General features: G+C 39.3%; 1 protein-coding gene across 23 annotated transcripts in view; it reads right to left on the reverse strand.

Annotated features, from left to right (window-relative positions):
- Positions 1-27,816, reverse strand: part of ABI3BP (ABI family member 3 binding protein) — a 127,504-nt gene that overhangs the window by 19,294 nt on the left and 80,394 nt on the right. For 11 of the 23 annotated variants that reach the window (XM_033146636.1, XM_033146639.1, XM_033146637.1 and 8 more), the window contains 17 exons: positions 26,705-26,752; positions 26,393-26,452; positions 24,852-24,920; positions 24,180-24,227; positions 22,967-23,041; positions 20,143-20,217; positions 16,836-16,910; positions 15,057-15,134; positions 13,326-13,400; positions 11,673-11,747; positions 10,133-10,234; positions 8,498-8,569; positions 7,945-8,001; positions 7,015-7,083; positions 5,898-5,972; positions 4,081-4,188; positions 856-966 (listed from right to left, as the gene is read on the reverse strand). In XM_033146636.1, the coding sequence (XP_033002527.1) occupies positions 856-966; positions 4,081-4,188; positions 5,898-5,972; positions 7,015-7,083; positions 7,945-8,001; positions 8,498-8,569; positions 10,133-10,234; positions 11,673-11,747; positions 13,326-13,400; positions 15,057-15,134; positions 16,836-16,910; positions 20,143-20,217; positions 22,967-23,041; positions 24,180-24,227; positions 24,852-24,920; positions 26,393-26,452; positions 26,705-26,752 (1,272 nt within the window). The remainder of the gene's footprint in view (positions 1-855; positions 967-4,080; positions 4,189-5,897; positions 5,973-7,014; positions 7,084-7,944; positions 8,002-8,497; positions 8,570-10,132; positions 10,235-11,672; positions 11,748-13,325; positions 13,401-15,056; positions 15,135-16,835; positions 16,911-20,142; positions 20,218-22,966; positions 23,042-24,179; positions 24,228-24,851; positions 24,921-26,392; positions 26,453-26,704; positions 26,753-27,816) is intronic. The other 12 variants (XM_033146628.1, XM_033146633.1, XM_033146632.1 and 9 more) reach the window with 12 other exon arrangements.

Genomic DNA, 27,816 nt, shown 5'->3' on the forward strand with positions numbered 1-27,816 from the left:
ATTCTCTACTGCACATGTAGTTAGTTCTCTGCAATGTTCATAGAAGAAACTAAGAAAGCCCCAGCGCATTTAGAACTCCATCCATGCATCAGAACCACTAAATGCAGTCAATTCATCTTCATGTGAACACTGAACTATGTTCTATGGTAATATCCCAGGTTGTTTTGTGTGTGTGTGTGTGTGTGTGTGTGTGTGTCACAAACACATGGACAAAGTTGATCATGTAAATCTTCTGACTTAATTGCTGCTGTTCCAGGAAACAACCCAGATGCTTGTACTATAGTATGCAATGGAACATCATCATAGAAAACCAGCTCCTTTCCTTTCTTGGGATAACTGGGGCTTATAATCAAGACTGGGACTTGTAATCATTCCCAGGATAGCTGTAAAAACATTATCATAGTTCAAAATGAATGCAAAAGAATCCTTCTTGTCTGGATACCTCTGACACATTCTGTAATTGTAACTGATTCAACAAAGAGAAAAACAGTTTCTTAGAAACAAATTACAAAAGCCTCATGAGATGTAAGCAAGTGCTTGAGCATATGAAAAAAGTAAGATTTCTGGATTATACCCATGGTCAAAAACATTTATTTGCCCAGGTATTTGGCTTGACTGAATTGTTGCTGTTGGAGATGAGCCCAGCCCTTTCTGGACTTGCTAATTTGTTGTTTGTTTCAACAACATTTTTAGAAGGTTATATTAATTTATAATGTGGTTTTATGCATGGTGTTTAATATATTGCACCCTGCCTTGAAACTGAATTTAGTGAAGAGTGGCCTAGAAGTGCCTTAAATAAAATAATGTATGTATGAATTAATGTATGTAGAACAACTGCCTCATGAGACAACATACCTGAACCTCCAGGTTTACCGGTCACTGTGTTTGGTGGCAAAGGTTTTCTTCGCATTGGTGTAGGCTTGGCAGGAGCTAAGGGAGGTCGCGGAGAGTCAGGTGGTGTAGCTACTGTATAACGTTACAAGACACCACTGTTAACGGAGGAACCGCACACCACGTAATCAGAAAGAGAAAAATGGCTAATAGCTACACTTCTCAAGCAAAATTTTAAGGCATGAGCTTCAGCGATAAGAACTGCAAAAGAACACAAAACACAAGACAGGGAATAGCTGAAAGGAGTTATTTTGAGCTTTTACATTTCTTGCATGAAAATATGCATGCTTCCAGCATCAGACCAAAACAACAGCACAGCAAGGCAGCTAAGCTAGTTCATAAAAATGTATGCCTCTTGTTCAGTTGAGAACTCTTCTTTCATGACATTACATCGATTGAAAACAGAATCAAGTGGCGTTGACAAGCCAGTTAGGTCAAGGTGAGCACAACAGCCATTGATTTCTTGCAATAAGGCTATTGCCACTGATGCAAAAATATGGGATTTGGGCACTAATATAACACTGGTATTGGTCAGAGGAATAGAGTAAGACATCCCTGATCTCTCCTAAAACTACAGGGGGAAACATTAGAGCAGAACCCACAGCTCTTCCCACACCAAGTTCAGATGATGGCCCTAGTGGGAGAGCGGTGCTCTTCAGAAATCCACTGTGAATGAATGAGAATCATAGAATTGCAGAGTTGCAAGGGACCCTGCCAAAAGCATTTGACCCATCCATGTGTTGGCTGGTGAAGGGAGGAAGGCTCAACACACAGCTCTTAAAACGTAATGCTAACGCAGCATATATTCCTAAGTTTGGAATGTAAGGGCTCTCTAGATACAATGCAGGTGGACTGTATAATATTAGCTGGATATATTCTGATTTCAGAACTATTATAATGGATACTACGAAAAGTCAGTTGATGGAAAATTTAATTCCATGTGTTTCAAATTGTTCAGTCGATGTGTGCTCCAGGTGCCTATCTGTTAAATGTTGCAATTGTTATTTTATTTAACTTGGTGTCAAGACTGCAGTAACCAGCCCTTTTATGTTCACGAAAATTAAAGCCCACTGTCCTTTACAGGGTTAAAAGCATTCTGTAGCTTATAATCTTATATTTTTAAAGCTTTTCTTTCCATGCATTCTTTCCAAGATTTAATTAATGCTAGACAGAATTCGAAGGGAGAAGCTTTCAAAAACATCAGTATAACAAGCTCATGCATAGCTTCAGAGAGGTTGTAGTACGTGAATTGAAGGTCAGCAAACAGAAATGCCAAAGCAGCACTGAGTAGTATGGACTACGGTGATGAATGCAAATTATTATCATGTATACATTCTTTTCGACAGGAGCACACACATTCCCCTTAAATAGAAAGTAATTTAAACTTCAGTTGTATGCACACTTACTGGAAAGCAAGTTCCATTGGGACTCAGTGGGGTTTGCTTTCAGGTTATCAAGTTTGAGACTGGGTGGTTAATTTATTAACTGAATTTTTCTACTTGTTAAAAGTGCCTTCAATGCTAAAAACAGTGAGCAGCGTTTCGTTTGTGGAATGGGGATTCCCTGCCTCCTCATTTCCTCTGCTGCTCCTGGCATCTCCTAGAACAGGCATAGGCAAACTCCGGCCCTCCAGATGTTTTGAGACTACAATTCCCACCATCCCTGACCACTGGTCCTGTTAGCCAGGGATGATGGGAGTTGTAGTTCCAAAACATCTGGAGGGCCGGAGTTTGCCTATGCCTGTCTTAGAAAGCAGCTCCTACTGACTGGACATGAACACATCTGTCAGTTCCAGTTGCTCTCATTCTCTCACTCTTCAGTTCTTCATCAGTTTGTGATTTTTTAAAAATAAAACAAAAAGGTATCACTTTTGCAAGCAATTTCCCCTAATTTAATGTATTCCATGTCATTTTTGTTTGTGGAATGCTCTCTCAAGGGAGGTTTGTCTGGCGCCTTCATTATATATCTTTACGTGCCAGGCAAAAACGTTCCCCTTCAACCAGGCCTTTTAAATAAAATACAGCTTTTTAAATATGTTTGTGGGACGGGTGGTTATTGTTTTGTTGTTTTCACCTTGTACTTCAATCTTGTGAACAGCCCTGAGATCCTATAATGAAGGGCAGTACGTAAGTCTAATAAATAAAAAATTAAAAAAAAATTAATTAAATACTGTATTTTTTGTGTATAAGACTATATTTTCTCCCAAATTTTTAAAGTTTAAAATTGGAGGTTGTCTTATACATGGAATGTTGCAATTAATTATTTCTTAATTTTGGGCTCAAGAAATAGGGGTCAACTTATACATGGGGGCGTCTTATACATGGAAAAATACGGTACTCACTAGCGTATCCATTTTTATGCACTTTCCCCAAATATACCAATTTTTATACAACCATGCTGGCTGTTTAGCCATAATAACAAACATTCATTCATTTTTGCACATATTATTTGGTTGCAGAACCACACCAGAAATTTCAGAAAAGTGCAAAATTCAAAGGACTGCAGTATTTTGATTTGCATATTACTTTGGAACCTGTGGAGGCAGGTTCACACTAAGATCCTACCTAAACAAACCAAATTGTCTTCTCCACCCCTACTGGGGATTGGAGGAACCTCAGACAAAACCTGGGCGGCAGGAGCAAGAAAAATGGCCAGGAACCTGAGATTGCCTGTTGCACAAGCAAAAGTGCCCTTCATTTGCTTAAGTTCTCAAATAAATCCAAGCCAAAATGCATTTTTACATCATTGGAAATGTATCATTTAAATAAGTATAATGTTTAAGATAAAAGTGACACTTCAGGCTTCGAAGACAGAGACTTTCTATGAATTCATCCATGGAATAGTTACAACATATTTCATATCCTTGTCCTGTGCTCTCTTCATAGAGTGACTGGACAAAGTGTGTTTATGTCCTTTTCTAGTATTGGGTCTCTTTAGCAGGGATATCTATCTGTATGCACTTTGATTTGTACCCATTCCCTCCTGAAGGCTTCAGTGGGATAACAAGGGTGATAATCCAATGCCCCCAACTTTAGGACCTAGATAATCTTCTCAGCTAATAAATGCCAGTGGGAAAGAGGACAAGTGACATTTTTTTAAAAAATGCTTTTAATATATAATGGTTTAAATTTAAATGGGGTATTATTTCCAGCAAATATTGCTGGGCATAGTAATAGAATATTTACTTACCAGAGTCTGGTTTTTTCCTGGCGACTGAGGAATGCACTGATGTGTTTGAACCCGTACTAGAGCTTGTACTAAGAAGCCTAGTAGCATCCTGGTCTATTAGTTTGTCGCCTGTGAAATAACATTAAAAAATGCATATGTCATATTGCACATGTTCAAAGAACCGTAAGGGATTTCCTCCAGACATCTGGTGAAATGCCCAAGGTCAGTGGATCTGGTCAATAATCCAGTGGCTATACTACACATTCATTATTGCAAATCCATAATTTTAAAAATTCAAGAGGTGGGTGAAGGACTTTTAACAATTTCTACATTTGGCCTTCACTGTTAAACCCTCACATGAAAATCTAGATTACAGTATAGGAAATATTTAACTCATTTATAGACATTGTCCAGATGAAATATTGGGGAAAAAACCAATTCAAACACATGGCTTATCACTATTTTATTACCCTTCATGAGTATTAGAGATTTCTGTATGGTCCTTACAAGAGTTGATAAGGCTGTACTGTGTTTGAATAGCTAACTTCCTCCAAAGTTCATGAAAATAAAATTGTCACGTCTACTACACTTATGAATTTGTCTCCTATTGGTCTACCACTTAATAACCACATTGCTTCTGAATGACCCAATTCTTTGATGCCTCAACCAGTATAAGCAGCCTCATCCGACTGCATATTTGATTGGTTGTTTGGAAAATGTTTTGTGGTAAAATACTCTTTGAATTGGCAAGGGTTATTAATGAATGGCAGCAGTACACAAAAAGTCTACATAAAGGTCACTACCCAAATTGTTAAGCAGAAACAGTTACTACATTTCAGAGATTGGAATAAATTACTGAACACCATTTGAAAGAAACTGTAAAACTCAAACTTGACCTACATAACTCAGTTTATCTTTATTTTAAAAAGGTAAAGGACCCCTGACAGTTAAGTCCAGTTGTGAACGACTCTGGGGTTGCAGCACTCATCTTGCTTTACTGGCCAAGGAAGCCAACGTTTGTCCACATACAGTTTTTCCAGGTCATGTGGTCAGCATGACTAAGCCGCTTATGGCAAAACCAGAGCAGCGCATGGAAACGCAGTTTACCTTCCAGCCGGAACGGTACCTATTTATCTACTTGCACTTTGACGTGATTTATTTATTAGTTCACTATATAATGTGCAGAATCCAATGTTGTGCATTGAGTTTTCCACTTGCACAGAACTTCTTCTTTCCTCCCTTCCCCACTTATCATCAGCCCTGCACATCCTCAGAATCTGCTCCTGACAGTCCTCCACTAAAGTAGATTTTGGAAGCGCACAGGGGACTGTAGTGGGGATCAGGATCAATACATTCCATTGTCCAGTTCAATCCAAAACAATTCACTTGGAGATTATTGCTACACCTCCATAACCTAAACACATCCTTTCAAAATAATTTAAATCAAACTTTCTCTCAGGTATGTGTGTTTAGGATTCCAGCTAATACACTACCCTTTTAGCTGCATAAACATCATGCAAATATTAATTATATCATCTTTCTACCTTCCTTTTCAGCTGTTTTGTAGGCAGTTCAATATGAAAGCCTAGACAGGGCTACAAACAGAAATATGCAAAACACAATGGAATCCTAAGGATGTTTACTCTGAAGTAAATTCCACTGAATTCGGTGGAGCTCAGTCCCAGGTAAGTAAGTGTACATAGAATTGAAGTGCTAAATGTCTTTCAAAAGAAATGAAATATGCAGCTGATAAATAATTTGTTGCTCATCCTGGGCACAAACAATATTTATATTTAAACCTTAACAATAATAACCATTATAATGAAAACCTCTATTACCTATTGGTACTCTACCCCACGTCAAGCCTCCAGATGTTCTTGTTCTGCCTGGGGCTGGTGTTGTTTTACCAACAACTGAAAAGAAATTGCAAAGAAAAGTAAAATCAATAGAAGGCAATGATTAATTTCTTTCCACTGCTGACTATTTCTAGGCAGAGAAGGGAGCTGAGCTTATGGTTTTATGGCTGTTAGTTTCCCTGTTTTTGTAAAAATCTGAAAATGTAAAAATAAAATTTATCAGAAAATATCAGAAAGGTAAATACTGATCATACATGTGTGTTCCTCCACCAACTTTACTGCTCAAAAAATTACTAACAATGCAAATATAGATAACTGCAAAAACAATTTCTTTCCAGGGCACAGGTGGGTAGCCGTGTTGGTCTGCCATAGTCGAAACAAAATAGAAAATTCTTTTCAGTAGCACCTTAGAGACCAACTGTGTTTGTTCTTGGTATGAGCTTTCGTGTGCATGTACACTTCTTCAGCACACGAAAGCTCATACCAAGAACAAACACAGTTGGTCATACCAAACACAGAAAGCTCATACCAAGAACAAACACAGGTGCTACTGAAAAGAATTTTCTATTTTGTTTCCAGGGCACATTTTACTTGAAGTATCTGGACAACAGATTGTTATTTTTTATAGATTAAATGTATATTAAATCAATAATGATGTATGGATTAAATTATGTATTTTCATATTGAATTAAATTACCATTGGAGACCCTCCAAAAATTGAACTAGAACTTTTTGTAAATAAGAGCAGCCACAATATCTGGACTATCTCAGAATATGTAGGTTAGAATTGCAAAAAAATTCTTCAGTCTTTTGTAGTGATTAGCATCTAAGCCAAGTCAAAGTAATAAAAGAAGTAATACTATCCTAATACAACAACTAACAAAATAAACAGCCTGAACTGGAATATTACTCTTTGGGAAAAGCTGCAAAAAGCTTTTTAGGAAAATAAACTTTAACATGTGCTTCCCTCAAAACTCAGGAAACAAAATTGCTGGTATGTGCTGGGATCCCTGACTGCTTAGAGATTGGGCTGTGAGTAACAATACTGATCTGTAAGCATTTGACTAACTTAAAAAAAAATCAAAAAGCAATATATTACCATGTCTGGTCTGTGACTTATCAGTCATCTTGGGTTTTGCAGTAGTGAAATATACTTTATGTGGTGCTGTTAGAAGGAAAACAAAACTAGTTTAATTTCTAAGGATATGAAGTACAGTAAAGATAACATGCAGCGTAAGAGATGATCCAGCTACTGCAACTAAAAGAAAAATAGGAATCTGTTATGTTAAAAAAAAAATTCCGGCATTATCTAAAATCTGTTTTAGAGGATTATGAAAGCTTACAAAGCATTTATATAACCAAATCCACAATTTCTGCTATTTCAGCAATTATCCCAACATTTGTTTTCTTAAAACAAACAAACAAACAACAAAAACAAAAACACCTCAGGTGTTATCTCATGACATCACCCACCCTACCAAGATAAATTCAGTGGTCTTTATCCTAATTTTATATGATGCCTGAATGTTGGTACTATAATGTAGCAGCTAAGATATAGGTAAAATAATTCAAACCCCACTTTGGGAGCTATGTGGGGTGGGGCGGGGCACAATAGATCCACAGCCAAAACTGAAACCCATAGAATGGTTGAAGGGTTTGTTTGTTTTCATTTTTATTGTCAGCAATGGCTTTGTCCACTTTTATTTTATTGTCAGCATACGGCCCCTAACAGATTATCTTTGAGTCCCCAAATTTTGGGAATGTAGCCTTCAGTAGAAAAATAGTTGCCACCCCTATCCTAACCTGTGAGCTTGCTCTTAGAAAGTTGAGCATGTTGATGGAGCAAGAAAAGGGAAGAGTTATCTTTGTTACAATCAAATGTTTAAAAAGTAGTTTTCGGAGGTTTAAAATGTGTGTATTATTATAATACAATGAATGGGGAATATATGGTTAACATTCAGGAGCTGCTTAGCAAACACTCAAAATACCAAATTAATTCAAATGGAACAGCATCAAATAAACAAATTACCAGTTTTCAAATGTGGACTTTCAGTTGCTGTTACACCTCTGTAGGGCTTGGATGAGGCTACAAAGAAAACATCTGAATTAGTGTACATGGTGTCTTCTTTAAATGGAATGCTATGGATTTAAAACAAAAAGTAGACCCTTTTCCAAAGCAGCGCAGAAATTAAAATGCTCGTTGCTGGAAATCTGGTAGGAAGGCACTTTTTATTATTATTCATTTAACAACATATTTATACTGCTTGATTGTAAGAAAACCTTTAAACAAAGTCATGCATTCATAGATGGTGGGAATTTTGAGACCAGGAGAAAATTCAGTATTAACAGACTGAGATTGAGAAGCAGAATGATGAGGTAGTGTTTTGATGACAGTCAAGGCTAATGCATGAGATGGTTGATTCGAAATGGAACAGCAAAGAAGCTGGCCTGGAAGCAATTTAAGACATAAATCAAGCAAGTTAACATTGTTCCCCCTGCCCCAACCCCGGCATAAACCTGTAGGAAAGGTAAGGAAATAATTTCAGCCAAGGAAGAAAATAAATAAATAAAATAAATATTACCCAAAGTATCTTTGGAGCCATCGAAAACATGAATGTGGAGGTTAATTGACCCCAGGTCCGTTGCAACTGGTGCTACAGAGAACAACATAGGATTGCCAACTGAGGTTAGGGCATAGCTTGCCTGAGTCACGCATGAGATGAGAACAAGCATGAGTCTTTCTTTATTTTGTTTTAGAATAATAAGACACAATATGTTATTTTCTTGCAGGAGACACATACTGTATTACAAAGTAACATTTGAGATTGTAATGAAGACTGTAATTAGGTACATAGTATGCCTCCTGGGCAGATACTAAGACTAAAGGAGTAGCTATTTATATTAAGCCTACCTATGTCTCTCTGCCCGCGGGTGGCGCTGTGGTCTAAACCACTGAGCCTAGGACTTGCCGATCGGAAGGTCAGGGGTTCAAATCCCCATTATGGGGTCCCTGATTCTGCCAACCTAGTAGTTCAAAAGCATGTCAAAGTGCAAGTAGATAAATAGGTACCGCTCCGGTGGGAAGGTAAACTGTGTTTCCGTGCGCTGCTCTGGTTTTGCCAAAAGCGGCTTAGTCATGCTGGCCACATGACCCAGAAAAACTGACTGCAGTGCGGACAAATGTCAGCTCCCTCGGCCAGAGTTGCTCACCACTGGACTTAACTGTCAGGGGTCCTTTACCTTTTTTTTAAATGTCTCTCTGCCCATCTCCCCAGTCCCCATTGGCTGCCTGTGGAGTGATGTCAATGCCATTCTACTGACACTGCGCTCTCCTTTCTGCTTGCTGAATGTGCAGGCATGTAGAAGTGCCACCAGTGGGACCTCTGCCAAGGGCAGTCAGTATAGAGCTCCAAAATGTGGCTTTCAGTAGTGAACTGATCCGGCCTGGGATCTATTGGTTCCTGAGCCAGCCCCAGCGCCAGCACCAGGCCCAATCCAGGTTAGTGCAGCAATCTGTCTGGCCCAACCTCCTACCACAGCTGCTCCAGAAAGCCCCACCATGCTAGAGGGAGGTGGGATCACACCTTGAATATGTTTCTCTTAAAGAACCCAAAGCTAAATCAATATAAAAAGATGTAATTAATAACCCACTCCAACAAATAAAGAAGATAAAACATGTACTAATACTTGGGATACTGCTAAAACTTTAAAAAGATGATGTTATGTAAGTTCATATGATGATTTAGCCAGCTGCCAAGTTTGAAAAAGTCACATTATGTTAAGTTATCTCATGTGGGATCCTTCTGCCTGTCTTCTCTCATGGAAGGAGACAACACAGGGATCCAATTGTTCCTTTGCTACTCTGTCAGTATTTCCCAAGGAGCGAGGCAGAGAGAGGGAAGGCCAGCCCTCTCCCTACCACTGTTTTTGACATTAATATTTATTGAACAGAAAACAAACACAGCAATAGATACTGAAGCAACATATACAATGATAAAACTGAAATCTCCAGCTGTTTTGGATTCTATCAGCAGACCAGTGGCAGATGTACATCTAGTTTTTTGGGGGTTGTTGTTTTAATTCAGCTTTCAGTCTATTTCTATAACAATTCACAATATATTGAAAAAAGACACGACTAATATAATCCATGATATCACATGTGGTAAGTCTAAAAGCACGATGACACCATTTTCAAAGTCTGCTAAAATCCTACCTACCCTGAATGTTACAAAGAATGCAATTACCAGGTTTTGTCTGGGGTACTTCTGGTTTGCCAGATGTTTTGGGTTTTGGAGGAATAAAGCGTGTTTCTTTTGGAGCTGGAAAAAAGGAGTAGGATTGTTATTATAGTCTTTAGAATTCAGATACATGCCATGTTTAGCTCAAGTGAGAGTACATGCCTTAAAAGCATTAAGCAAAAAAACAATGATTCCATGTGTTTCTGACAGCTGATGAAAAAAGACTTTGAAAATTAGAAGAGTGCGATGATATAAAGTGTGATACAAAATAAATGATAATGAAGAATGGTCAAGCTCTGTAGAAAGCAATATTGCAGGTCTGAAAGACAGAAAACAGGATGTCCACAGCAGTGGTGTATTGGAGCAGGAACATGAGGTAACGCAGCTCTGGAACATTTTTTTTACAACAGGAGTGATGATGCCATCTGTTGGGGTGGTATTTGCCATTGGTATTGGACAACATAAGAATAGCACTATATAATCAACCCAAAGGCCCATCTAGTCCAGCATCCTGTTCTCACAGTGGCCAACCTATGGGATGTCTACAGTATGGGAAGCCCACAAGGAGGACGTGAGTGTAATGGGACTCTCCCTACTTGTGTCCCCCAGCAACTGATACTGGAGGTAGTACATAGCCATCACAACTAGCAGCGATAATTTGACAGCCACATCCTCCATGAATTGTCCAATCCCTTTTGAAAATCACCCAAGTTGGTGGCTATCATTACATTTTGTACTAGCAAAATGCACAGTGTAACTATGTGATGTGTTTGTCTGTTCTGATAATTCCAATATGGATGACTCCATGTTCTACTATTATGAGAGGAGGGGAAAATATATTTATGTACCTTCACTGTGGCTATTTTTGTACAACTCTAGCAGGGAGAAGGGGAAGACAGAGGATGAGATGGTTGGACAGTGTTTTCGAAGTTACTAACATGAGTTTGGCCAAACTGCAAGAGGCAGTGAAGGATAGGCGTGCCTGGCGTGCTCTGGTCCATGGGGTCACGAAGAGTCGGACACGACTGAAGACTGAACAACAACAACAACAACAACAACAGCAGGGATTGCCTGCCTGGCATATGATTCCTTTGTTGAGATGGCTAGACACAGACAGTGACTGGCCCAAAGTCACCCAGTGAATTTCTTGGGTTGACCAAGTATGCAAGCATACGTCTTTCCCTAGCCATGTCCAACATACCATCTACTATATTATCCTATGCTAGATAATACATTTCTTACTCTTCCCGGGGGTGTGGCTATGGAATCTCTTTGGGGGTGTGGCTTTGAGAGCTGTCACAATGAGTTTGTGCATTTCAAATTTACCATTATACCACTGGTCAACATGGTGTTTTCAGCTCCGGGGAAACCAGTTGTAAGGTAGCTATGAGAAATTACAGCAGCATATATGGAGAAGCAGAAAATAATGGGACGCCACAACACAAAATGATGACGCAAATTGTTCTTTTTGCTGAAGAGGGAAGAAACACAGCATTAGTTTCAATGTGGAAGTTTTTACCCATAGTTGCCTTTTGTCGTTCAGATGATATGGTAGGTTTGATTATTAGTGGTTGTGGGGTTGTTCGGTGTACTGCTGTTGGAAGGAAAAAGTGAACATCTTTACAAAGCTGAAATATAAAAGATAGGATGTACAAATCAAAACAACACTGAGAATAGGAGCAGCTTCCCATATAGCGCAAACAGTTACCACTACCTTGCAGTCCCAAGTGAGACCAGCTATTTGCACACACAACAACAAAGATGCATTTAACATCATGTTTAGTCAGGGTAAGTTCCGTACAAGGATAATGTTGAAAAATGAAAAGCACACTGAAATGGCAACAATTGCTTGGAAAATTTTATTTGATATAATTTCTCTTCTAACTTAAGTGATCTCCAACGTTATAGAGAGATGACAAATGGTGATTAAAGAAGTATCTACAAACGTTTTAACACATAAAGCTTTACACATGACAGTTTGAAACAGTTTAATTATTATTATTTTTTTAATTAAAGATTTTCTTCATTTACAAAAGTGTGTGAAATGTCTCTCTCTTATTTTATTTTTTTCCCATGTAACATTTTTACAAATCAGTTTCGGTTGTTGAGACATTAGGGAGAGAAGGGGGAAAGAGGTGGATGGGATGGGTGAGGTGGGGAGACGATGTTTCTAATATATGTGGGGTTTGATGTCAGCATTGATTGTGTAGGTTCTCTGTTGTTCGCTTGTGTTTCTTTGGCGGTAAGGGAGGTCGTAGGGTTGTGTGATTGTTCATTTGTGGTTGGCTGTGGTGATCTTTGGTTTCCTGTGTGAGTTGGGTGGGTGGGTGTTTTTGATCAGGTTAGTCATATTGATTTTATGCTGTCAGTAGATTTTTGTCACTGGGTTTGAAACAGTTTATGAATTAGATTGCTGTGGGATCTGGGGACTGATAAGAAAAGGTAAAGCTCCATTGCATCCACACAGTCCCTTACTGAGGGAGCTCTGTGGATTGTGTCCTTCGAAATGTAACAAATGGGGTATATTCAACTAATTCTAACTCAGAGTAGACTCAATGAAATTAATGATGGCTAATGACTACCCATTAATTTCAATGGCTCTGACCTGAGTAAAGGTGAGCTGAATGCAACCCATAGATTCCACAAACAACTTGTGTGATCGTTCAGAACGTGTGAGCACAAATAAGTGTAGAAAGTCAACAATATTAGCAGCGATGGCTCACTAGCTGCATATTGTGTTCCAAACAGTATCTTAGCTAACTGGGTATGATGAAAAGAATGCTGATAATAGCAAAATTTCATTCACCACTGCAGCTCATTCCAGTCCCTACAAGTGTTCTGCCACTTATATTTATGACTTTATTGTTACTTTCAGTAACAAAATAAATACATAACAATTAGGAAACCCTTTCAAGAAGAAGAAAGCCCTAACTATCCAAGATAATACCCCTGACATTTCTGTCAGGTTGGGATATTTTGCTAAATCTGGCAACCATATAATAGTTTCCACAGAAAACAAGGGATATGGTATCGTATTTTCCCCTTATGAGTATAGCTGCTCAGGAATAACCAGGAGGAATTTGGCTATTTTCCCTCTAAAAATACAGAAAGTGAGGTTTGGCTAACAATATAAGTATATGAATGCATAGAATTACAAAAGTGACTCTATTACCAGGTTTGGTCTCTAGCATTCTTGGCCTGGTAGTTGGTTTTGATTTATTAGGAATGAACTGTTCTACTGTTGAAGCTGAAATAGAAGAGAGAGAGAGAGAGAATGTAAACCTGGATTATAACCCGCAAGAACATATTTGTCTCTCAGCCTGAAGGAAGCTAAGAATGTGAAAGCAAAAATGCAGAAGCCAACTAGGAAGGAGGACCAAAATGGAAGAGAATAGTGATGATGATGATGATGAGGAGGAGGAGGAGGAGGAGGAGGAATTTCTGAATAACAAACATTATTTCAAGTAGTATTCCCTGTGCAGGGAGAAGAGAAGCAGACAACAACAACAAAATACAAAAAAACCCCAAAATTAATAAAACTCAACCATCCACAGGATGATGAACCTGATATTTTCATTTGTGCTGAGATCTCTGTGAGAACAGAGATATCAAACCTTCCCAATGCTTACCCTGCCTGCCTGAAATGTAAGACCCAACAAGCCCCTTTAAAAAAAATCCAGGGAAGAATAGCAATGCTTTGTCTCTGCAACAAAATTTATACACATGCCCCATTTAGTGACACAGCGTGTTTGTATGCACAAGCGAATGCAGATCAGTTTGATGGTGCTTTGTATTTATGTTTCATGCCCAAATTACCAGCATCATTTTAGTCATGGCTTCCTTCTTTGTACTCCAGACCATGTACACATACCAAACACCTAGTCTCTTCACTTCATGTACCTGATGAAGTAGGGCTTTACATTATGATAAACTACTTAGGCTGCATAATAGGGAGAACTGTGTATGCAGTCAGTCAGTGGTTTGTTTGCATGTGAGATTTCCCTACTCCCTGTCACATAAGTAATATATATATATATATATATATATATATATATATATATATATATATATATTGCTTTACACTGCAGCTTTGCAGTGTAATCCTGTGTATCAGAAGTATCATTTAGTTTAATGATACTTATTTCCAGGCCAGGGCTGTAAACCTATATATGATAAGCTCAATGGATCCTACTTCCAAGTAAAGGTGCACTATAATTGTAGCCTCATTCTCGTATGGTGCCATAATTTGCTGTTTCACAGTCTGTTTTTGTTATGTATTGAAGTTCTCACCCTAGGCCACTAGGGGTGTTGTGTATATAGTTTCACTCTGCCCACCGTGACTGCAGTTCTCACTCAGGTCCACATGCAAATGAAGGATTGAGAGTGCCGTTCACGGATTGGGTAGCTAGAGAGAGAGTTGCTACTGTTGCATGTTACTGAGTACTATATAAGCAGGCTGGCTCATCCCTTCAGTTCAGTTCTGTTCCAGCCTGAGAATAAAGATTTCTGCTTGGAGAATCACTGTGTCCACCCACTACTTAATAGTTCTAAATATTCCTATAAAGTACATCACATCCAAGTAAGGCAAATTGTACTCTTGTTCAAGGGAAATCATGATAACATGTTGTTGTTTTTTTAAAGCAATGGAGTAACTTTCATACAGAAATGGTGTTGAAACAAAATTAATCTTGATGTCTCAAAGATTGAGAATAAGCAGAAATTTAATAATTTCTTCATGTGAGCATCAACAATTATTGCATGTTTTGTGCCAAAGGGCAGTTGAGTAAATGGAAAGAGAGGCTAGTTACTAGCTGCATTACTATGATGCAAGGTTCTTCGGGGAATTCCTTTGCTTGAAAGAATTATGAGAAAAAACATGATTGTGAGTAAATAATAGGATTACCCAGTGTTGCCTTTGCCTTTTCAGGAACACGAGGTATGATGATAGTGGTAGGACCTTGAGGGAATGGAATAATTTCTACTAGGGGAAAAAAATGAGAAACATCATGAAAGGGAAAGGTTGACAGCTCTAATCATGAGAGAACTGGAGAAGATCAATACAACTATGTCCAGATCGTTCCAAAGAGCTGTAAGCAATAATCTCACATATATAAGATAGCAGAATTTTCTCAGCTGAGACTTTGATTCTTTTTCTTAAACTGTAGTTTGAAAGGAAAAAGCTACATATTTATATTAAAAAGATTTTGGTGTGCTGAAGAAGAAACACCCTTGATTTATATTAGGGTCAGAGTTCTTATTCCCTACACTGCTATAGTCGCGATTCGGCAAGAGGCTGGATTGCATAAGGCCCCACCACTTCCCTAGGTAACATTGTGGAGAGTACTGACGCACGTAACCTATTTAGGCTGCAATGCTATGCTCACTAACCCAGGAGTAAGCCCCACTGAACAGAATGGTACTTCTGAGCAGACATGGATAGGACTGTTTTTGTTTTCTTTGCTATTTGACTGTCTTCCTTGAGACCTCATTTAAAGCCGTTGCCATCAGCAGTGCCTAATGAAATGATTCTCTGATGGGAATCTTCTACTGCCACTGCATGTGGGTAGAGGGGAAGGAGAAAGCTCATTCTTTCCCATAACTGGATAAGAGTCAGGAGACCAGCGTTCAAATTCACACTGACCCTTGAAGCTCACTGGGTGACACTTGGGCCAGTCACTGTCTCTCAGCCTAATGTACCTCACAGGGTTGTCGTTAGGATAAAATGGGGACGAGAAACATTCATGCAACCTTGGATTTCTTGGAGGAAAGGCAGGATAGAAATTTTAACAACAGCACCTGTAGGGAAGTGATGGCGAAGGTGGCAGATGATTCAGTCACCACTTTGCAAGCATGAAGTTACAGACAGGCTGGCACCAGCAGCCCAATCCAACACCAGAAGGCTGCTGGTCAGTCAACAACGGCAGTTTTGCATGGTGCTGGCTGAACTGCTGCCCACTTCCATATGGCTCAATGATTATTGGCAAAGATAGGCTCTCCTTTCCCCACACTGCCAACCAATGGCGTCTGTCAGGTTCCACAAGTGAACCTCTTCACCAGCTACTGGTGTAATGGTCCTTACCTTCTTGCTCTCTGAAAGGTTTCTTACTTGTGATGTGTTTTTGTAATATCCCATTTGGCTTTCATATATTTAGCACTTCACCTTATTGGTCACATATTAGTTTTGCCAGATTCCCTTCACCCTCTTATTTAGGCATGGCATTATTTCACAGATGAAGTTTTCTTGCTTTTTATGACTTTCATAAGACTATGTTCTTTAACCACATAGGAATCTTTGGGCACTTATTTGTGCCCATTCTAATTGGAGGTAGAGATTTTATCTGACACCATTGGCTGAGTCATAATGGTGCTTTTGAAATAGCCACTAAGCTTCTGAAATGATTGACCTTCCAGACTTTCCCTTTCAGCTTCATTTGAACTATCCCAACTTTTTTTTTTCTAACTCCCGATCCTGAACAGCATTGGCTATTTGAGGAAATTTTGCATAAAAATATACGCTGAGCTTGACAGCTTTGTGGTCACTGTTTCCAAGGAGTTTGACATTTATCTTGCCTTAATGAGCATCTGCTTCTTTACAACAATGAAATTAAAAGAAAGCTCTTCATATCATATTCCATCTCCTAAACTGGATCATTTAAGATGTTGATATGTAAAAGTTATTTACCAGGTCCAGTCTGTGGTGTGTCTGTGGTTGAAGAGATTTTAGATTTGGAAGGAACAGGCTGCATTTCCTTTCGAACTGAAAAAACAACCAGGATTGTTATACTTTTTAATGTTTTCCTGGAACAGAAATTTGTGAGTCTGTACAACAAAGCTTGTGTCTGTCCTTCCACAGGCAAAGAAAATATATCTGGATAAAAAAAGAACACTGAATCTGATATATACACAAACTTTAAACAAAGAAAAGACAGCTTTGCTTTTAATAACATTAAGAAAGCAATAACAAAAAGAAAACAAACCTGATCCTGTTTGAAGAACATAAATTAGGACAAGAACTCAAGAATACATTAAAATTGGAGAGTTCCTCCTCTTAGGAAATCTCAGCCACTTGTTTGTATGCAGCCAATTGATCAGTAATTAAGTCTGCATAAATTTGCCCCTGAATAAAACTATATTTTGAAGGGGGCAGCAGAGTGGGCGGTGTAGACAGTGGCATGTATGGTGGCGGCAGGAGTGGCAGCAGTGGCAGGGCAAGGCCATAGGTGCTGCTAATTGTACCGTATTGGCCTGAATATAAGCCTCACTTTTTTCCCACGTGAAAAGTTAAAGTGTGGCTTACATTCGCGACCTTATGGTATGCAGACAGGAGCACAGGGCAAACAGAACCAGGAGAGCGGCAAAGTGGTGCCCGCCCCGTGCGTAGTCCCCCGCTGTCTCCCCCAAGGATGGGAGAGAGTAAGGAAGGGGTAAGGCCGCTGGCAACGCAGTGCAGCTCCCCCTCCCCCCGCAGTATGCAGGCAGGAGCAGCGAGGAATGGAGCGACTTATATTCAGGTATTTTTTTCTCCCCCTCCCTCCAATTTTAAAGGTGTGGCTTATGTTTGGGTGTGGCTTATATTCAAGCCAATACAGTAACTCTGAGGAGGAAACTACAATTCCCAGGATTCTTTGGGTGAAATCATGTGCTCTAAATTTGTGTTTTCAATTCTACCTTATCCCAAGGAAACTGTAATTCCTGCCCTCTTTGCAAGCAGAATACTGAAACACACACTAGGGAGCTCTTTAGAGCCCATTTGAGGCATACAGCCACATGTGAGAGGGTGTTAACTCTGTAAAAGTAGGGTGTATGTGCCAGCTCCCATGTCCTCAACCACTCATCTTCCCCATCACAATTTTCCCACATTGAGAATAAGTTCTGATGGGAGAGTTCTAAGGGTGTTCAGGGTATAAGCATCCTAAAAAAAATAAAATGCTTGAGCAGCTATCTAAGTTATCTCAGAAGATATATCCTTAACTTTGATACTGTAGGGAACAGAAGATAGCATTGTATAAGGGACTTGTGTCGATAGGAACCATTTGTTCACAACAGACAGGAGAGTTTCATTTTTGAAGCCAGGGCTTGATTCCCACCATTGTATTTTGATAGCTCTTGGTGGCTTAGCCTTCCTTTTGGAAAGTCAATTGCCTCGGAAAATAAACACTCACATATGGCTGATGTATTGAAAAAAATGCTTCTTTTTAAGGAGGATGCTCAAGTGCTGCCTTCTTCAGACTACTATATAGTGGAAAAAGTGACACTATTTATAATTCCAGTCTCCACAGAATGTAAATCAGCTCTACTGCATTTCAACATTATTTCAAACCCCACCAGGAAATCTTTTTATATACACAAAGCTCCTTTAAAAGACAAATGTGCTAGAAAATGAAATGCTTTAATATAAGATGTAAATATTGTACGGTCACATTCCATTCAAACCATCCACAGAAAAGGAGAGCTGAATTATAGCAACAAAAGCCTTTAGCATTAAATATCCTCTACTTTCCATCTCTCAATTTTAACCACATAATCTCTGAAACATTCCAAGCCTCATTAGAAACCACATCCTGCCCTGCAAGCCCATCACAGAACTAATTCCAGATGAATCAGAACTGGTGGTTGTTTCTCAGTGGTAAAGGAAAAAGCACTCTGCCCATGCACCTTGTCCTTTGTTGTTATTTTACACATCCCAGAGCTGAACTTGCATCACTGTGAACACATTTTAGGGCTGAGCTATAACTCAAATTAAGCTCTAAATCTTAACCAATGGGAAATGATCTTGCATTAGTCCTGTGACAAAACCAATGAGGTTTATTGTATGGGTCTATGCATTAGAAAAAAAACCCCAGTTATTTTAAAAAAGGTGAAAGAGAACCAAAACATCACTGAATTTAACCTTCTGCCATGCCATGATGTGTCATAAATATCCGTATAAAAAAGAAACTTACCACCTGGTTCAGTGACATATACATTGACTCAGCAGAATTTTGGATGGCTCAAGTCACATTTGCCATCACCCCTCACACCCCAACGTAAACTGACATTTTGAAGTCAGCTTACTGTAGAAATCCATTTGGAAATAGATTGTGAGAAGAACCAGGCGTGTCCAGAAACTGGCAACCAGCCACGGATAGCCTTATCTTCCATAAGTGCAACAGTAAAAAGGTAAAGGACCCCTGGACGGTTAAGTCCAGTCGAATTAGACTATCGGGTACGGCACTCATCTTGCTTCAGGCCAAGAGTGCTGGCGTTTGTCCACAGACAGCTTTCTTGGTCATGTGGTCAGCATGACTAAACCGCTTCTGGCGCAATGGGACACCATGATAGAAGTCAGAGCGCACAGAAAATTCATTTACCTTCCCGGTGCAGCAGTATCTATTTATCAACTAGCATTGTTATGGTTTTGAACTACTAGGTTGGCAGAAGCTGGGACAGAGGAACAGGAGCTCACTCTGTCATGTGGATTCAAACCACAGGTGAGGACAGTGCTCTGGTGCTCACATCCTGCCTGAGGGTTTCCCACAGGCATCTTGGTGGCCATTGTGAGAACAGGATGCTGGACTAGATGGGCCATCTGTCCAGCAGCCTCTGCTTCTGTTCTTATGCATTCAGGTTTTGCTTCTCATAGGCATATGGTCAGCCACAGTGAGAGCGGGATGTTTTAGGGTATATGGGTCTGTGGTGTGATCCAGCAGGGATCCTCCTTTGATTTTAGGGCATGCATTTGGATATGGTTCTAGGTGCAATCCCTGGCATCTCCAGTTAAAACAAAATCAGGCACCAGGGAAGAGAATGAGCCTCTGCTTCGGTTCCCAAAGAACTGCTGCCAGTCAGAGTAGAGAATACTGGGCTAGGTGGACCAATGGCCTGATTCAGTATATGACAGTTTTATACATTCATAAACAGCGAACTACTGCAAAAGTAAGTTTTAATGACACAGGTTTGGCCAAAGACACACTTTGATGTAAAATAATTGTTTAAAGTGACGTGCTCACCTGGTTTGGTTTGAGATGTTTTGGGGCTGGGTGACGTTTTAGGCTTGGGTGGAACACGGCGACTCCCTTTTTGACCTGAAAGGTGAAAAAGTTCATGTAAAGCTGCATCTATACCATCCTATTTCTTCTTGACACAACAAACTATCACCTTTGAGTTTTCATCTGGATCCCATTATGTTTCTGTGCTACTTTTTGCATGTTTTCAGGAAAGATATCTGGCCTACTGCACAAGACAGGATAAATCTTTCCCTCACAAATGGAATTGCTGGGAAAATAGGCCTGGCTGCAGTTTGCATTGCTGAACTAGCCCTGCAGCAGATCCACATGTCATGCTGGAGCCCTTCTTTGCGAGTGCCATTAAGGCAGGGATGGTGAAACTGGGGATCTCCACTTGTCGTTGGGCTCCAACTCCCATCAGCCCCAGACAGCATGGCCAATGATCAGTGCTTTTTTTCCGGGGGGGGGGGAATGCAGGGGTACGCACACCCCTAAACATTTTGTGAATTTGATAGGAGAAGAAACAAAAAAATTAAAATGTTTTAGTTTATTCTCTAGCATGGCGAATTGTCAGTTCCGTTGCTACCCCTGATGGCAGCCTCATTTCCTGATATGGTGTTTCCTGAGTCTCAGATGGAAGTGAGTGTTTAATGTGTGAAGTTACTGTGATCTGTCAGCTGTGTAATATGAGGTAATGCATGTTCTTTGTACTTTTGTCCATTTACTGTATTTATTTTTCCCAATTTGAACTATAAAATGGTGGTTTTCTTGAGTCAAAATGAGAGTACCCCTAAGCATTATTATTTTTTTAAGCACTGGTCAGAGCCACTGGTTCTCCCATCCTTGCATTAATGACTGCAGCTACTGCCTCCTTCTTTCTCCCTGCATTTCCAACAGATCTATTGGCAGAGAAGGGCGCTTAACGAACTACCTTAGGACAAATGCTAACTATTAACTGCTGGTTAAACAGAAGAAGAAAATATTCAACAAGCAGAGAATCTAAAATGCACGTAGTGGGTGTTCATAAAGTAATTCAAAAAATCCGAAAACAAATAACAAATTTATATAAAAGGCCTTCCCACACAGAAAGAAAAGCTAGAAGTCAATCAAATGTGTATTGATACCAAGATACAGAATGCTGATTATAAAATAAGTTGTGCATGGCCCCCTTATAACCCATAATATCTGTACTTGGCCAATATCCAAATTGTTATTGCAATTGTTACTTGCATTGTTGGGTCAAATAGCACTGACTCTCAGAAGTAGAAAATGGCTACATGGGCGGAACAAAAGAACATAACACAATATGTATGGAAATGTTGTTTACAAAAGGCAGCACAAGATAAATGACTTGTTCAGTTGGCTAAAAGTGTGTTTAGAAAGGGGAAACATTGTTGCTAAGCAGTGATTCATCCCGTGCCTTGATATTGTGTTATCTGTTGAGCATGCCAACTGCTAAGAGACTCAACATAGATATATATGGCTGTTATTTATGTACATAGGTCTCTATACATTATATTTTATAATGTTTTGTAATTGTTGTTTGTTTTATAAAGTTTTTATTTTTATTCTAAAAATTCATATCGCTCCCTTCATCATATGTGATCTCAGGGCTGGTAACAACAAAATAGAATACAATAAAATATGATACAGTTGAAACCGTCAAACTAATCCATTACAATAGAACAAAAATACAGTGATCACTGTGTATCAGTGAGGAATATCAGAAGGGCACCAAAGGTCTTCAGATTCAGAAGGTCTATGTATTCAGGTGGTCTTCAGTTGGCACCAAAAGGTGGACAGTGTTGGCCTAAACAGAACCAAAGCAAGGAGGGAATTGCACAATCTGGATGCTGTTACCAGGAAGGCCCTCTGGCAAACTAATACATCATCTGACATCATGTACAGATGGTATGGCCAAAAGGGCCTCCCTAGGAGATTTCAAAGTACAAGCAGGTCTGTTATGGGGAAAGGTGCTCACCTCTGTATATATGGTATTTTTATGTATGGGGTAGGAGAAAGTTCCATTTGGCAAGAAAGTAAAAGGAATAAAAAACAAATTAAAACAGATTTCCCGCTGTATTTTAAGATGCCAGTAAATTTCAGCCATCAGGGACCACCTCTCCTGGTATGCCCCACGGAGGACCTTAAGGTCTGCAAATAATAACACCCTGAAGATCTCAGGCTCCAGGGAGATTAGACTGGCCTCGACCAGAGCCAGGGACTTTTTGGCCGTGGCCCCGACCTGGTGGAACACTCTCTCACAAGAGACCAGGGCCCTGCGGGATTTGACATCTTTCTGCAGGGTCTGCAAGACGGAGCTGTTCCGCCAGGCCTTTGGTTGGGGTTCAGTCTAATACTTTTCTTTCTGTATAAGAACAAGCATTAAAGAGGCCTCCTGGCCTGCTCACAGGTCCTTTATAAGACCAGTGGTAACAGTTGGCCCTGGAGAATATTAACCACTCTCAATTTTACCCGTGGACTGCTATCTGTCCAGATTTTAATTTGCTCTGAACTAATTTTAAGATGTATTTTAATTAATTGATTGCCTGCTTTTATGTTCTTTGTATACTGTGTTAGTTTTATGATGTTAGCCGCCCTGAGCCCAGCTCTGGCTGGGGAGAGCAGGGTACAAATAATAATAATAATAATAATAATAATAATAATAATAATTATTATTATTATTACATTTATTTTGAAGACTTTTCCCTGAGTAGATATTCACGATGCACCTCTATATGTGAAATAGTTCTTAGTAGAGGAAACATTGAATATAATCACGCACTGAATATAATTGAGCAGAAACTCAAAATAATGAACCACTTACTAGGCTTGGTTGTTGTTAAACCAGGGCTGGGAGATGTTCTTGGTCTGGCAGGGACACGGCGAGTTTCTTTAGGAACTAAAAGGAATTGAACATGAGCTATTTTACTATAAATGCCAAATGCAAGTAGGAGAGGATGCCCACAAGCATCGCTTCTACAAAATATATGCATAAGTAGTAACAACAATTAATAAGCCACCAGTAATAATTAGAGTGTGCATGCTGAATTGAGTTGGGTGATATAAATGAAGGCATAAAGTCACTGATGAAATTAGCAGCTCAGAGAGATTTGAAGTTTAACTGTAAAATACAGAATGAAAAATAATTTGAGGCAGTTTAAAACAAATCAACATGATCTCATGTAACAGGCTTCCAGTACCTCAGTGGTATTTTTCATCACATCTTGTTTTGTCTCAGGCTGTAGCATATAGGCTCTAGTGGGCCATAAAAAGGTCTTGAAAAGTATTTGTGCAAAGGACCTCTTTAGGCATTCTATACTCAATCGTAGTGAACACGCAAGGCCGGACAGGGCAGGGGGTTAGAGCTAACACAAGCCCTATCACCGTATCAGCTGAGGGCGAACTGCTTAAGGGAGGTGCCTCCTGTACTCCTGCAATATCTCTTCATGTTTTGGAGCTGTGAGTTCCCAGAGCAATAAAATGCATGGGGAACCTCCACTTGTGAAGCTTGCTCTCCAACTCATGGAGAGCGACAGGAATGGCTTTATCGGGATGGGGAGTGGAGTTTGGGTGTTCCTCTTGCATGTGTACTTAACACAAATATAGAACGTCTGAAGAGGGCAACTGTCTTCTGCAGCTGGAATGGCTTCCTTATATTTTGGTCACTTTGCTCAAACAACACTCTTATGGTAAGTCAGAAAGATCAGAGGAAGCTTTTTGCCAGCCAAAGAGCATCTCTGGGTTCGAGTTGCTGTGATTTCATTTGAACATATACTCTACAAGACCCTGTCCCCTAAATCTCTTATGATTCCAATTTTAAAAGATGTGGGGTTTCAGTGCAATGTCGTCCTTTTCTAGGCCCAGTGCAGCATGGTGATTTTAGTAATGTTATGGAAGAGACACTAGCAGCTAAGAAAGCTGAATGTCAAGGTGAAATGGTGAACAAGAAAGTACAGTTTGGTACAGAAAGGATTTGAAATTCTATTGCAAATTACGAAGGCAAGCAAATATGATCATCCATGATTAAAATGTTTTACCCATTGTTGACTTTGGTTGTTCAGTTCTAAAAGTAACTGCTTCCATGTCTGCATCATCAATAATATTAGTAAATAAAAAGGCATGTATTCAATAATAAGCTTGCAAGTCATTATAAGCACAACATGAAAAAACATAGCTTTGATTCAATTGCAGCTAGCACTCATTTAATGCACTTTATATTGATTAACTTCAAGTTACAACTTCAAGTGGGTACAAGTTTGTCCTCTGATAACTCTTAAGTGGAAGCATTTCCAGTGTAGTGGCAATGAATGCACATTATTCCCCCCAAGGATGAAGTTCCAAGTGCAGCCACTACAAAGGCTGTTTTCCTTAAGAAGAGAGAGAAGTGGACTTTTCTTCTCCTCCTGGTAGACCACAGTACTCATGCTTGTTTTTATTTTGCTAGCTGCACTGTAATTCCATGCAGTTTCTCTAGACTGCACCACAAATAAGTACAGGCAACCCACCCCCACCCCCATTTATGCAGGGGTTAAATTCTGAGGCACTGTGTGTGTCAGTGAAATCACGTATAAAAGCCTGCAAACACCCTGTTCTGCCCCCTTAGAATATTTGACTGCATTTTTAGGGGGGATTAAGTATTCCAAGCTGTGCCAAAATAGATAAAAAGCAAAACTGATGAATGAATTCATACAAAACAAAGATGAATTTACCAGGCTTGGTCTGGGGCACATCAGGGCTGAGCCAAGTTTTTGGTCTGGAAGGCACAGGGTCTTTTTCTTCTGGAAACAAAATAGAGCATGCAAGTTATAAATTGGTACATTGTTCAGAAATCTCAGTGTGAGATCAGATGCAATGAATGTGGGTACAACATGCCCCTGTCTTACTTCCTATTAAAGATAATGAAGAAGGATAAAGGAGAGACGTGCAAAGGAATTTTTAAAAAAGCATGTTTTGACTTTAGGAATAGATTATAAGTATGGATACAACAGGCTGGCTGCCCTTGGAAACTTGACAGACATTTAAACACACAATTATTGATCCACAGAGATCCAAACTACTTTGCTTTGGCAAAGCTCCATGACTAGATATTGAATCAGGGGAAGAATTAGAGATGCTTCTATTGAAGTGTGCCATCTGCTGAGGTGTCATTGGATCAGTTTCAGGTTTTATGGCTGGAGAAGGCAGATAAGACCCTTGGAAATTTGTGACCAATGGCACAAAGCTTGACTGATACAACATATCCGAAAGGTGTTGAAAGGATGGTTCCAGCGAATGCTGAAAGCATCCTTAAATGAGTGGTGCACTGCAAGAGGTGATGGCTTGACCTCTAATTAAGAAGCCCTCGTGGATCAAGAGGTTTCTGGCAAATCCCCCAATTGCAAATACAGGAGGTATTTCCTTCTTAGGGAAGGTGGTAGTTGCTTAACTTCAGATGTTCTTGGAAGAAGTGGCTTATCTGGACCCAAACCAGTTTCACTTTAGGTCTGGCTTTGGGAATGAAACAGATTTGGGTCACTCACATATATGATCAGGTGGATTTGGAGAGAGACAAGTGGGACACTGTTGTTTATTAATCTCTCAACTGTTATACTGCTAGACTGACTGCAGTTCAAGAGTTGGAGGCATAGTGAGTCAGCGGTTCCACTTCTATCTATAGGATGAGTTCTGGATTTTTGTTGATGACTGCTATTGATGTGATTTTCTTATTTTCCTGCTCTGCCCTGCTATTGCATTGTGATGAAGGGAAGATTACAAATACTCTTACATAAAAGTAAAACAGAGAGTAGTTATATATACTATTAGAATATGAACACAAAATGAACGCAAAAGGAGCTGCTCAACAAACACTCAAAATACTGAATAAATTCAAGTGAAACAGCAACACATTAATAAAATTAACAGCTTTCAAATGTGGGCCTTCTGCTGTTGTTGTTACACCACTGAAGAGCTTGGATGAAATGAAAATCAAAACAGTTGAACTTACTAAGTGTACACAGTGCCTTCTTCAAATCAAATGGAATGAAGTTTGACCAAAAAGTATAGAGAAGTGTGGACACTGTGTTTTGATGGCAATAAAGGCTTATGAAGAAGATTTGTGTGTGGGGGGGGGGGTGTTCTTTGATGGAACAGCAAAGAAATGGCTTGGAAGCCATGGCAAGGAGGAGAATCAAAGTGCAGTTAGTGTTTCATAAAGATGTAAGAAGGATAAACAGACAAAATATACTTTTCAAGAAAGTAAATAATCAATTACCCAGAGTAGCTTTGGGACCATTGAAAACATGAATATGGAGGTTAATTGAGTCCAAGGGTACTGTTGGAAACAAAATGGGGGGGGGGGTGATCTGAGATTAGGCTTGTCTTGTCTGAGTCACATATGAGATAAGAACAAGACACATGTGCATTTCAGAAAAGTAAATGCATTTCCTATAACAGCACTTGGTTTTACTTACTATTTACATATTTTTATCTTCTGTTGATAGTGTACTCAGAGCGGCACACATCAACAATAAAAAAATCAAAATAAAAAAACAGAAGAATGTAAATTTAAGTGAAGCATCATTACCTAGTTCAGTCGTGGGTGGCTCAGTTCTAAGTGCCACAGGTTTCATGTCTATACAGAAACAAAAACAAAACTTTTTTATATAATAAATGATGCTTCTTGCCAAAGTGGCTAACAAAATCATCAGAACAATAAAAACATTAGACAAACAAAAATAGTAAAACATAAAAAAGAGTAAACATATAAAATAAAATATGAAAAAAAATCTTAATTTACCCTGAAAACAATATTACTAATGTCTGCTGGTAGATCAGAAAAATTATTACTAAATTTATTAAAGATAAATCAATCCTTATTAATCTACATGCCTTTAAAATGTCCATGCATGTATTCTTAGTAAATTTTCTTTCCAAAATTGTACCAGATCAAAGTATAATCTAGATATGCTAATGAGCAAAGTGAGGAAAGGAAGGGAAGTGGTCAGACATCAGCTGTGATGATTATGCATGGAGATGTCAAATTGCAATTGTGGGGTGGGTAACAAGAGGCTATCTTGACAACATACTTGTAATAGACCTGGTTTTATAATAATGCTAAGGATGGAGGAATCACTGTATTTTTTGCATGTGCTGATTCATGAATCAGTTCTGTTCCGTTTCTTCCTCAATCTTTGTATGCATTTTAACTTAAAACATGCTTTTATATGTGCGTTTTGGCAATTTTTTGAGCAAAGAACTATTATTGCAAAATTTGGAGAAGTGTGTGAAAATGAAACCTTTAACTATATTCTGTGTAAAGATAATATTAGTCCTGGAAGTGCAGATCAAATCAGCTCGCTTAAAAATGTAGACCAAACAAAATGCTCAAGCATCCCAAAACGATACATATATATATATTATTACTAACAATGTCTTAGATCCAAAGAACTGTAAAAAGAGTTCCATTTGCAGAATGCGTTGTTCCCAACTCCCTCTTTCCACAAAAGCATCTGCAGCCCTCAGAGGACCATCTGGATTGGTTTTTGATGCAATGTGAAGGAGAGGGTTTGAAACTGCCCCTTTTGCTCTTGCTAGTGGAGGAAGGGGGTGCGGTGGGTGCGGTCTGCCCCAGTTGTCATCCCTGAGGGGGGTAACACCACCACGCTGCCCCCCTGGGATGCTTCCTGCGGGAGGCAC

Source organism: Lacerta agilis, chromosome 4 (assembly GCF_009819535.1).
Source record: "Lacerta agilis isolate rLacAgi1 chromosome 4, rLacAgi1.pri, whole genome shotgun sequence".
In the NCBI taxonomy this organism is placed as follows: Eukaryota; Metazoa; Chordata; class Lepidosauria; order Squamata; family Lacertidae; genus Lacerta; species Lacerta agilis.